The sequence below is a fragment of the Equus quagga genome, chromosome 9 (genome assembly GCF_021613505.1).
Source record: "Equus quagga isolate Etosha38 chromosome 9, UCLA_HA_Equagga_1.0, whole genome shotgun sequence".
In the NCBI taxonomy this organism is placed as follows: Eukaryota; Metazoa; Chordata; class Mammalia; order Perissodactyla; family Equidae; genus Equus; species Equus quagga.
In genome coordinates this window covers 71,936,897-71,949,930 of record NC_060275.1, presented here as the reverse complement: position 1 = coordinate 71,949,930, position 13,034 = coordinate 71,936,897, and the positions used below count along the sequence as shown (strand labels likewise).

Genomic DNA, 13,034 nt, shown 5'->3' with positions numbered 1-13,034 from the left:
TCTTTTGTCCATTTCTTAATTGGGTTATTTGCTTTTTTGCTATTGAGTTGTACAAGTTTCTTATCTATTTTGGACATTAACCCTTTAAGAGATAGATGTTTTGCAAATATTTCCTCCAATTCCATAAATTCCCTTTTCATTTTGTTGACTAGCTCCTTTGCTGGGCAGAAGTATCTTAGTTTGATGTAGTCTCAATTGTCTATTTTGGCTTTTGGTGTCATATCTAAGAAATCATCACCAAGACTAAAATCAAGAAGCTTTTTGCCCCATGTTTTCTTTTAGGAGTTTTAGAGTTTTAAGTCTTACATTTAAGTCTTTAACCCATTTAGAGTTAATTTTCATGTACGGTGTAAGATAAGGGTCCAGTTTCATTCTTTTGCATGTGGCTGTCCAGTTTTTCCAACACCATTTATTGAAGAGACTGTCCTTTCCCCACTGTGTATTTGTTCTTGGCACCCTGGTTGAAGATCAGTTGATCATATATGTGAGGGTTTATTTATTTCTCAGCTCTGTATTCTGTTCCATTGGTCTATATACCTGTTGTTATGCCAGTATCATACTATTTTGATTACTGTAGCTTTGTAATATATTTTGAAATCAGGAAGTATGATGCCTCCAGCTTTAGTCTTCTTGCTCAAAATTGCTTTGGCCATTCAGGATCTTTTGTGGTTCCAAATGAATTTTAGGATTATTTTTCCTACTTCTGTTAAAAAAATGACAATGGGGCAATCTTCTCTTGATAGTTAACAGTAAATTACATATTGGATACTGTTAACCTATACTGAACCATCAAGTGCATTTGAAACAATGATTGGGATATGATTTAAAGTGACAGAATAAAGAAATAACAGATCTAGGTCTGAGAGTGAGCCCTGAATTAATCTGTGCTTTTTATTTTATTTACTTATTTTTCTGGTGAGTAAGATTCACTCTGAGCTAACAGCCATTACCAATCTTCTCCTGCTTTTTTTTTTTCTTTTTTTTTTTTTGCTTGAGGAAGATTGACTCTGAGCTAACATCGTGTGCCAATCTTCCTCTATTTGTATGTGGGTTGCTGCCACAGCATGGCTTGACAAGTGGTGTAGGTTCGCACCCAGGATCCGAACCTGTAAACTTGGGCTGCCGAAGCAGAATGTGCTGTACCCAACCCCTATATCATGGGGCTGGCCCTGATCTGTGCTTTTTAGACAACAGTCAAAAGCTCACCCACACCCCCTACAATATATAGGCTCACTAGTGATTTCCTTCCAAAGTTTAATTTTATTATTACAAAATACTTTTTGTTAATATGGTTTTAATAATTCTCTTCTACTCAGAAAGAGTAGACCAATGGAAAGTGGAAGAGGAATGAGACAATAGGTTCCACAGAGCTTTACAGGAAGCAATTTGCCTCTAAATAGACAAAGAAACATCTTTTGGACAAACTGATACCATTTTATTTGCAATGCATTTTCAACCAGAACACATCAAAGGCCCCCTTAGAAACTTGCTCACACATAGCTAGAAGATTTTTTTAGATGATCTAGTACGATCTTGTTTTGCATACTGCTTGTATACTTATACATAAGGTCAAAGAAAATGAAACTCAATTTCAAGACTCAGGGTTTCAGACATCTGAGAATTTATGACTCTGAAAATAAGTTTAGAGAAGCTCTCCTGAACACCTCTCTCCCAAAAAGAACTGGGAAAAGATGGAGAATATCGAGAAGATATTTAGAAACAGACATCATCTAATGAAAACTGATAAAAAGAGTCTCCTAAAATATTTCTGTTACCTTTATTTTATTAACATATTTACCATATCTGATAGAAAAATGGAAGTGACAGATTTAGACCTTTTTAAAGTTTTGTTTTTACCTTGGGGCAGGTAAATCACATTCTGTATTTTTAGTTTCCCCATCTATAAAATATTATAAGATAATTATATTTTTTATCAAAGCAGTATGAAGTCTCTCAGAAAATAGTCACTATGTAAATATCAGAAACTATATATCATTTATAAATTCCTACATTATACAACTATATTACTCTGTATATTGCACTGTACTGTTTTGTTCTTTGTATTTATAGCCATTACAATCTCCTTACTACTTCTATTGGAATTTAGGAGTATCTGGAAAATATAAGTAGTGATATATAAGGATAATGATAGAAAAGGTTGCCCTGAAGTAAAAGAAAAAAGAAAAACTTTCATGTAAATCCCCAAATGTAACTGACACGTATATTAGTGAAGCTATCCACAAAGAATTCAGGCAAAATTTTTCATAACTACAGATATAATCACTGGTAACACCAGCAAAGACCACACGATGACCAAAGTAGAAGAGATGGAAAGTTAATCACGGCTGCAGTTATGGATCATTTTATAGCTGTTTGAAATCTTCTCTGACATCATTAGAGACCTGCTAGTTGAAAGAAGGGTCATTTTAAGATGCTTCAACCCCACAAGTATCCCCTCACTAAAAGGCTACAGTACTTGTGTTTAGCGGTCATCTCAGGATGCTACACTCAGACAGCTATCTAAACCAGGGCTGGTTTGTTTTCCCTTCAGCCATGATCTGAAGCATGACTTATTTACCTGACTGGACTCTTACCTTCAAAGCCACTACTGTTTTCAAAAGCAGTATTTAGAGTTATTTAAAACATTAGGGATTCACCAGATAAAACACAATGTGTGTTTGAGTGCTATTAATCATGTAAACCCAATTTTTCAGGCACAAATTTAAGAGGTGGGAGTGGCTGTAAAGAATCTATTATGACTCAAGATACTTTGTTAGTAATACATAGCACTTTATTAAAAAATAGCATAAACATTTTCATATAATATAGAGTCTAGGGAAACCATTTTGCTGCAAATCAAAGTGAAAAGATTCATAAGAAAATATGTGAAATTGTATAGGATTGTAAGATGCTAGTGTCTTTCTTCAAGTTTTCCAATTTTATTTTATATCTATTACAAAAGTCTTTATAAACATAACCCATAAAGAAATAGAATCTAAAAGCTGACTATAAGGAACATAAACACAAAATACACAATTTTGCAATTGTAAATATACTGATATATAGATAGGATAATCAGGTGAAAATTTTTATTAATTTATTGAAGAAAAAATACATCCATAGATCCTGTAAAACTGATAATATAAATTATATAATATGGAAATATATAGGTGGAGTTAAAACCCAGTTTCCAAAAGAAAAACTAAAACGTAGATTAGCTATTTCTCATAGAAAGAAATGAGAGACCATAGATAAGAATACTCTAACAGAAAATCTGTAACCCCATTTGATCAGGAATTTCAACCTACTAAACTACAAGTATATACAAAAACCATGATTAAAGTTTGACCAACTTTTTCTGATGGAAAAAGCAACCCAAGAAAAAAAGAAACTAAAACCATACAGAAATAATAACAGAGATGCAGACTCTTTACAGAGAGACAAGAAAGGCCAAAGTTTGACTCAAGGCTTTAGATATGCAGATAGTTGCACACAATCTTTCAATCTAGTGCACAAAATGTGCTGCTAAAGCTTACTATGACTAATAATATACTTCTCACCCAATGGATATTTAAAAAATCACTTTCCCTTGTACTCTACTCAAGAGGAATAATTGGTGTAGAACAATGTACATATTGTTTAGTCTTGACTACATTAAAACTGAATTCTTTTTTACTGTGATTATTTTCAAAAAGGGATTTTAAACACTATTTGCATAAAAATAGGAATAAAGTCTTTAAACTTATTTTTTAACTGAATATTTTTTGACAAACAGCTCGTCATTTAAAAATCCTATTCTTTCATTCAACAGTAGTCCCCCCTTATCCATGATTTAGCTTTCCGTGGTTTCACTTAGCCATGGACAACTGCAGTCTGAAAATATTAAACAGAAAATTCCAGAAATAAATGATTCATAAGTTTAAATTGTGTGCCATTCTGAGTAGCGTGATGAAATCTTGCGATGTCCTACTCTGTCTCGCCCAGGACGTGAATCACCCCTTCGTCCACTGAATCCACGCTGTATATGCTACTTGCCTGTTAGTCACTTAGTAGCCAGCTGTCTTGGTTATCAAATCTACTTTATTGCAGTGCTTGTATTCAAATAACCCTTATTTTACTTAATAATGGCCCCAAAGAGCAAGAGTAGTAATGCTGGCAATCCAGATATGCCAAAGAAAAGTTATTGTTGTTAATCTCTTACTGTGCCTAATTTATAAATTAAACCTTATCATAGGTATGTATGTGTAGGAAAAAACATAGTATGTATAGGGTTTGGTACTATCCACGGTTTCAGGCATCCATTGGGGGTCTTGGAACGTATCCCCCCATCGATAAGTGGGGACTACTATATTGTGTATGTATTATGAGCAAGTCCCTATACTAGACACTGAAATCTTTCTCTATGAAACTTAGGAAGAATGTTTTCTTTTTTTTTTTGAGGAAGAGTAGCCCTGAGCTAACATTCACTGCCAATCCTCCTCTTTTTGCTGAGGAAGGTTGGCTCTGAGCTAACATCTGTGCCCAGCTTCCTCTACTTTATATGTGGGACGCCTACCACAGTATGGCTTGATAAGTGGTGCATACCTCCAGGCCTGGGATCCAAACCTATGAACCCTGGGCCACCGAAGTGGAGCCCGTGAACCTAACCACTATGCCTCTGAGCTGGCCCCAGGAATAATTTTTTATTCATTTTCTGAGATAGACACCGGGACTATTTTAGGCAGACATGAAGAATCAATTATGACACCTACATTTTTTTTTCCCATCGCAATTTTCCTTGTTTCTTTCTTTGGGTTAATATTATCTTGTCCCCGCTTGGTTGTTGTGTTAGAATGTGGGCAGTGGATGAAGCAACTTGAAATGACTCAGTACTAAAAGGTATAAGTTAAAGTAAAGGCTTCCATCCAATGTAAAAATGACCCTAACCCAATTCTTAGAGTACCAGAAAAGGTGGTGGGGAGAGGGGCATTCAAAACCATAACATTTCAAAAGACAAACTAAACTTGGCATCATAAACTCAGGACTTAAAGAAGGAATACATCAGAAATTATTAAAATTCTATCTGCATCCCTCACAAGACATTTGAAATTTGTTTAATTTAGGATTATTCAAACATTTAGAAATAGATCTTATACAAATGATATTAGAAAAAGAGGAGTGTCAAAGGTCATTTTTGTATTAATGATGTTACCAGATGTAACCAGAGGTAAACTACATTCATCAAAATTCCATCTTGACATTTGTGTCAGGAAGAACACATATAAATGGCTAAACGTAAGGATTAAGACTTCTTACCCCATATTTACATTGGCGGGATGTTGCTCCATACTGGAAACGGCATTGCTCATCAGCATCATACACCTGACCTGGGGCCACAGCTGGATAAAGAAAGTCACGCTTGGGAGGCTCATTATCAAGGCAAGTACCACGGCCTGAACTGTTCAACATAAAGGACCAAAGGAAATTAGGTACGGACTACTTCAATCACAATTATGAAACCATGTGTTGAGCTCTTTGTTTTTATTAAAACTGATGTATGAAAAACAATACATTCTACCAATAACTAATCACATGGCAAAATAGAATAGCTTTACTGAAACCTGAATAAGAGTTCCAATAGTTTTTTCCAGCACCAAGACATAATAAAAGCATCTTAGAGAATAATCTGAAAATATGATTTTGGCCTTAAACACTTATTTAAACTAATTTCTGAAGGAATCAAAACAGAATTTCATATTGTTCTAAGTTTCTTGTTTGTTTTCAGTGAAAATATAATCACATCTGGTAGTAGAATTAAAAACATAAAATGTGGAAAATAAAAAAAAAATTGTGGTTGTAATCCTTAAAGACCTAAGCTATATACTTCCACCTTGGGCAGAACAATAGATGCTGTGGTAAGACATGTCCAAAGGTTCTTGAAATATTTCAATAATAAATGAGCTGAGTGACAGATGAGGCCAAGATCCAAAGCTCTCCTCTCAAGTATATCAGAAGTGTTTAGTCTCTCAAAAATTTCATATTTCATCTAGGGTCATCAGAGTTGGAAAAGAGAATGTTCTCCTCTCTATATAATTTCTGCTTTTCAAAGTGTGCTTGCACTCAAACATAATATTTTAATTCGGTGGAACAAATAACATAAAGGTTGCCAGAGCCAGACAGAATACCTTAGTTTAAAGAGCTTTATACTTTGCTAAATATAATTGTTCATTTTTATTTAGTGTGCATAAAATAGGACAGATGCTTTTTTACTTTCATTTCACATGTAAGTTAGAATTTTTAAAGAATTCCTATGCCAACATTTAAAAATTTTTTCCAACATTCCTGTCAATTGTGCCAGCACTTGTATTTTTTTCCCAAATCTTTTCCATCCACTTTGCCAAAGGAAAATAATTTCACAAGTAGAAGTTCCTCAACTATTATTTAGGACAGTACAAATTTCATTTATAGATAAGTAAGAAACAATGATGCATAATAATGGGTTTTATATTCAGTTAAAATTTTATCATATTGTTAAAATGTAAGAGTTAATTTGCTATATAAAAATGTATATTTGCACAGCTGCAAATTAATATCTTTTAAAAATGGAACCATACTATTCATAAAGTGATAGATTCAAAGACCCAAGGGACAGAATACTGTCTTCTTTGCACTCTTTTCCTTTCATTTACACACATCTTGATTAACTTTTTAGTCAATAAAAAACATTTAGATGGAATATTAAATGTGGTACAAATATAGATAGATTTTACTACTGGCTATTACAATCATTTTACTTGTCACCTCTGAAGGTATCTAACTAATAGAGAACAACTTTTTTTCACTCAGCTATCTGGTTTTCATGACAGAACACTTTATTTCCTGTTCATTGTACTTTTAGAAATTGACATGTACCTCAGTAAGAAAAATCATTTCTAGATGAATTTTAAAAATTGCAAGTTCTTTTTATTTTATTATGTAAAATATCCTTAATCTTTATGGGTATGCAAACTTTAGGCAAATGTAATCCTACTAGTAAATTCACAATTTTATATTAAGGTTAATGGTAAAGAGGTCAAATGTGAAAAGTATAATGGAAGAAAATGAACCATTTTGATAATACGAAATATTTGTGAGATGACTGGCTTAGTAGTTTAATTCCTTAATTTTTCTCCTAAAATATCAGTTTCATCTATATCTACAACAAAATTATAAAAGTCTTGATGAAAGAGTTAAATGTGTAATAAAAATAAAATATCAAGTTAAGTACTACTATAAATAAATGGGAAAAATTGAAGTACTGAAGTAATTAGTATGCAATCCTACAGGTAAAAGTATTTGCCAATAGCATAATGAGAAAGTAAAAGATATATTCACCTAAGTGGAACCAACTCAAAATCTATAAAAATTAATATACATAATTACTTTTAGGAATACAGAAAATTAACCTAAAAACTTAGAGGAAAAATTATATGGACCCCAAGAGTTTAAGAATAGATACCCAGAGGAAAAAAGTTTTCCTGGTAGCAAACTGAAAACTGGCTTAACCCAGGAGGAAGCAAGAATAATTACTTCATCTAAGTTCTTATTCCCAGATATTAACTGTCTTCAAATCATGGTTTCTGTTCTGTAAAAATACCAAATCAGACGACCATTGCAAGAGCCTCCAGACAATGGAGAACGCCATACACTGTGGTCACCTGTGGCCAAATTCTTCTGAGAGAGTTTCTCCCAAAAGTGGGTTTTTGTTTCAGTTTTTTGGAAGAACCTATTGCTTTGTATTAATATGGTCTAATTAAATATCCACACATGTCTTGTTCTCCTTTTCCAGTATATTTTTACAGAAGAATAAAACACCTTATGAAATAAAATATAAGTGAAAAATCATATAGATCTTTTAAAAATGAACATGTGTTTAGGAACATGGCATCAACAAAGGCCTTTTGAAATGGGTTTGGCTATATTTGTACAAATTACCAATGTTTGCAAGACAAGTGTCTTACCTACTGTTAGTGGCTCTGGGAAAGCAAGAGTGTGGATATGTGCAAGGCTGACTTAAATTGTTTCTGCCTTTTGGGTTGAAAATGTACTGCATATTTTATACCTAGTAACCATTCTGGTATATACAGTAAAACCTTGAATAAAGTATTTGAGGGATGAGGCAGTTTTCATATTTAATTCTTAACTGAAGATTAAGTGAGAAAATACTTTTTGCATAATGTTACTAAAATTTGTCTGCTACTTTTCTACAACTATCAAGTAACCTAAATCTATAGATCAAAATTATTAATTAACTCTTAGAAATAATAACTCTGGATATTTCCATGCCTCTGAGCCATCAGTTACCATTATGAAATATCACAGATGCAGGTATAGGTATAGAAGGCAGAGGACCCGGGTCTGAGAGATGTATAGCTAAGCCTGGAAGTGCTTTTCTTTTTTTTCTTAAGAAAATACGCAAGTGCTTAACTCCAATCACATCCTTCACTCCCCCTGCAAAAAAATCACCTATATTCTGATTTTTAAAATAAGAATTTCTTTGTGGTTTTTTTTGGTAGTTTTACCTCCCAATTATTCATCTGCCCATTTCTGGGTTCTATATAGAAGGAGTCATATTTTGTGACTTTATTCTTTCACTCAATATTATTAATGTGAGATACATTCATTTGATGTGTATAACTGTAGCCTGTCCATTTATATTCTTCTTTAACATTCCACTTAAGACTATGCCACACTTATTTATCCATTCCTCTATTAACGAATGTTTAGATTGTTTCTAATTTCTGGAAATTGCAAATTATGCCAATACAAACATTTTTGTACAGGTCTCCTGGTACAATGTTTTTCCTTTCTCAAAAATATTAGATATGAGTTATTTTCCTATAATTTGTAATTGTCTCCTTTTAACAAAATGGAAGTTATGAGTAATTTTTGTGTAATCTAGGGTTCTAGCTAATTGATATAACTATACAATTCTTATGATGCTGAGTCTAGTGTTATTTCTGCTACTATTATTGAAATAATAGTAGTGATATTATATATAAATCTTCTTGAATTTTCTCATCAAACCGCACTTTTAAACATAGATGGTTTGTGCCTTGGTGTCATATGTGAATTTTTCCACTCAGAAAATATAAACCTCACTTATTAATAAATGAAATGAAGAACACTATTAGTAGTTTCTATCTATGAGATGCTATTATAACGTAATATTGTTAAGCATAGATATACTTGTCCAGAGCAAAACTGTATACATAAAAAATAGAACTATGGTTATTTCCCTAGCAACATATATTTCACAACTAACAGCCCAAGCCTAATTAATATCTACAGCAATATAGATAATTATTAATGCATAGACTCTTGTTTACGCTTCTAAGACAAGGCAAAAATATATTAGCTTGAGAACACGCTTTTTCCTTGATTATAAAATTCTTGGTAAGTCAAAGTATATTTACATTTCCAGAAATCCTTGCAGCATGATAGCAAAGTCATATTTTATGTATTCCACTTCTAATTTAGAGAAGTTTTATTACATAGTTCAAAAATTAGCCTTGAAAATGGGAAAATGAGCCAGTGTTGAGTCTTCAACTAAAATTTACAGATCCCTATGTAAAATATGCACTCTTGGCTTTGTTTCCAAAATACATGAGGACATACTCCTAATTGTAATTTTAGATTAATTTTTCACTTAAACAATCATGCTATAAAGTATAGGCCTTCAGACTACAACACACTGGGTCAATCTAAATAACAAATCTTTCTATATAACCCTGGACATATCTTAACAGTCTGTTAACAACAACAACAAAAAGTTAACATTTAATGCCGTCTCCTATTTTTTTTCCTACAAAATTGTGCTAATATACCTAAATTAAGAAAAATTTAATTAGGTTGGTATCACCTAGGTAAGTCAAGTGTCTTACCTACCATGTTCTCATAAACTGCCCTATCAGTCTTCACAAAATTAACAATACATTACCTCCTAAAATGAGTCACTCTAAGTCAGACCTTTCTCTCTTGCCCTCTGCATGACTGGGGTGCTTGAATACAGCTGAACTTGAGGCTTCCAATATACAAACACCGAATTGACAATGGTTTACTCAGTTATGTTCTCTTTTTCTCCATATGTAATTATGACTTATTAAAGATATTTATGTGTTAGAGTGAAGTCTCTCAAATGTGTCAGATAAATGGAAGGAGGAGACCTGTTTTGCTAAGCTGTTTCTTGGGTTCCACATTAAAAAAAAAGTTCTCATGTATAAAATTGTTTTCTGCCTAATAGATTATTGACATCAACCTTCAAAGGTAATTGCTATACTGGAAATGTGAGTGCTTTGGTCATCCTGTTCCTCTCATATCACTTCTCTTAAAGCTCTACATTCACCTTTCTTCCTGGCTCACCTTCAACCTTAACATTGCCTCTCTTTTTTTCAGCTTCCATCATTTCTGTGAAAATGGCTAGTCTGTATTTAATTTGGAACTGTAGAAAATTTTGCTATGGATCTCCGACAGTTTAAACAATTTAACAGACTTTAATTTAAATAGAGCAGGAGTTTATTCACAGAGGCCCTGGAATTTTTGAAAACTATACGAAATTACTCTGTACTACCACTAAGTGGTGGAAAATGTATGAAAAACTGGTCTAAATTACTTCTGGCTGCCTTCCACTGCCTGGTAAATTAGCCCATAGTCATCAATGAGTGTGAGCCACAATACCAGGTTCATCTTTCTCTATTTTCTAAATAAATAAATAAATAAATGAATAAATGAATAAATAAGTCCCGCAGGCAGATAGGAAAGACACTACCTGCAAAGCCGTCGTCGGAAAACATCAGAAGCTGGCATAACACGTCCATTTTAACGGAAATGGGTTCTTTATTATTTAATCAGGACGGCTTCTGGGCGATTCATGAACCACTTATTGAATCACCGAGTTTAAGAAATCTGAAAAAAAATATTGGGAGTTGGTAAACACCATCTCCTGATTGATCAATAGCACCTAGTGTTTCAGAATGACATGAGAGACTTTTTACTTTACTGGCTTCTAAAGCCCATGGAATTGTTTTCAGTTGAACATAGTGAATAGTGAATCTCTATAAATCATAGAAAGCTCATTGTTAAAATCCACCATCATCTTTGGCCTATACAGTCACTAAGTAGAGAAAGGTATGCATTTGTTGGCTGGGCTGCAGTTCCTAAACAATTCATCTTTCAAGATTTCTTTTTCTTGAGAAGAGAAACTAAAATAAAATGTTATGAGTCTTTTTGAGCCAACTATAAAACATAAATGTAACCTCAATCCCTGATCAAAATATCACTGCATTTTAAAAAATATCACACATAGCTGTTAAAGCAATTAAGTCCACTGCATTAATAGAAAGGAACAAAGAAATTCAAGAAAGTTACTATTATGTCTTTGTGCTCCAGTGAACTGACCTTTTTAAAGGGCCTTGCGTTTAAAAATCCTTTAGTGCTTGGTCAGATTATAATCAGAGTTGTTTAGTTTACTATTAAAGAGAAAAAAAAAGCCTACTTTTCCCCAAATCTCTACTCATTGTCTTTCATATCTATCTTTTACTAACGATTTTAATTTTGAGAGCACTGCCATGAAAATGCACAACAGAAATATTTTTATAAAATACAGGATAAATAAGACCATTACAACCCTGTCAACACTAATCATGCTTACACATACAAAATGCAAAGAGGCAATAAGGCTTAAATAATACTTTCTGGATTAATTCTTTTAATTAATTCAATGGAACACTTTATTGCAACTAGTAATAATTTTACATCTCTCACCAAACAAGTGATGATTTCTTAACTGTATTTTATGAGCAATTAGAGATTCCCTTTCGGAGTGCTTTAACATCTTTGATATCGTATCAACTAGGTAGAGTCTGGCAAGAGATCAAAACTGGGCCTTGTATTTAGTATATAGAGATGGTCCTAGCAAATGGGCTATGCAATAGAAACAGGATAGAGGAGAAAGAAAATGGTACTCGAAAAAAACAAGAGGAGGGAAGCCTTTGAAAATGCACAGGAATACTGAGCATGTTATATAGTTTGTCTTTCTGGTGATAGACATCAAGATTCCATTATAAAAACATGAGCCTGTCAAGGGAGAAATTTCAGATCTAGCTTGATTTCTGGGGAAAGCCGATCTTCAACAATGTTTAAAATTTAGGTAATATGATCTCATTAAAAACATCTTGGAGAATGATATTGCTAGCGCTTTGTGATTAAAAACTACCAAAAGATGTCAAACAAATTCACAGTGGTCTATCTTTATAGCTCTTCACCCAGTTTTGGCACTAGGAAAGTACAGTGGTACCATTATCTATTACTAGGATTAAAAATTGTTAGGTTATAGTATGGTTATTCAGAAGAACTACCTTCTGAAATAAATTTCCAATTCCTTCAATTTCATTATTATATTAATTAAAAAGAGCCATTTTAAACATTTATCTTTTGATCTTCAAGAAAAGTATTGTGCTATGTAATTTATTTATTTAAGATTTTATTTTTGCTTTTTCTCCCCAAAGCCTCCCGGTACATAGTTGTCTATTTTAAGTTGTGCGTCCTTCTAGTTGTGGCATGTGGGATGCCGCCTCAGCATGGCTTGATGAGCGGTGCTATGTCTGCACACAGGATCCAAACCAGTGAAACCCTGGGCTGCCGAAATTGAGCCCACGAACTTAACCGCTCGGCCACAGGGCCAGCCCCTGTGCTATGTAATTTAACATCTCTTGCTTGGGGCTTTTAAAAAAATATGTAGTTATAAGTTCTCAGAATATGATCTGGCTATTAGTAGATATGAACTAAAACTTTAATGAATAATGTTACCATACATCACCTATCCGAATTTTTTAAATTTTACACTATAATCATGTTAGTGTGAACTTTGAACAATTTTTAAAAAGAAATTCTGTTGCTCACCTGTGCTTTATATATGACTCACTTTTTACAGTATTTAATCTCTCCTCCCCAAGAAAAAATGGCACAAAATAGTTGAAGGTAATGTTAGAGCAATGAAGCTTAAAACTTCAATATTA

General features: G+C 33.1%; 1 protein-coding gene across 2 annotated transcripts in view; it reads right to left on the bottom strand.

The window, feature by feature from the left end:
* Window positions 1-13,034, bottom strand: part of ADAMTS6 (ADAM metallopeptidase with thrombospondin type 1 motif 6) — a 315,103-nt gene that overhangs the window by 112,944 nt on the left and 189,125 nt on the right. For both annotated transcript variants that reach the window (XR_006890005.1, XM_046670994.1), the window contains exon 11: window positions 5,296-5,437. Coding sequence is in view for 1 of the 2 variants with exons in the window: in XM_046670994.1 (XP_046526950.1) it covers window positions 5,296-5,437 (142 nt within the window). In the remaining variant the exon portion in view is untranslated. The remainder of the gene's footprint in view (window positions 1-5,295; window positions 5,438-13,034) is intronic.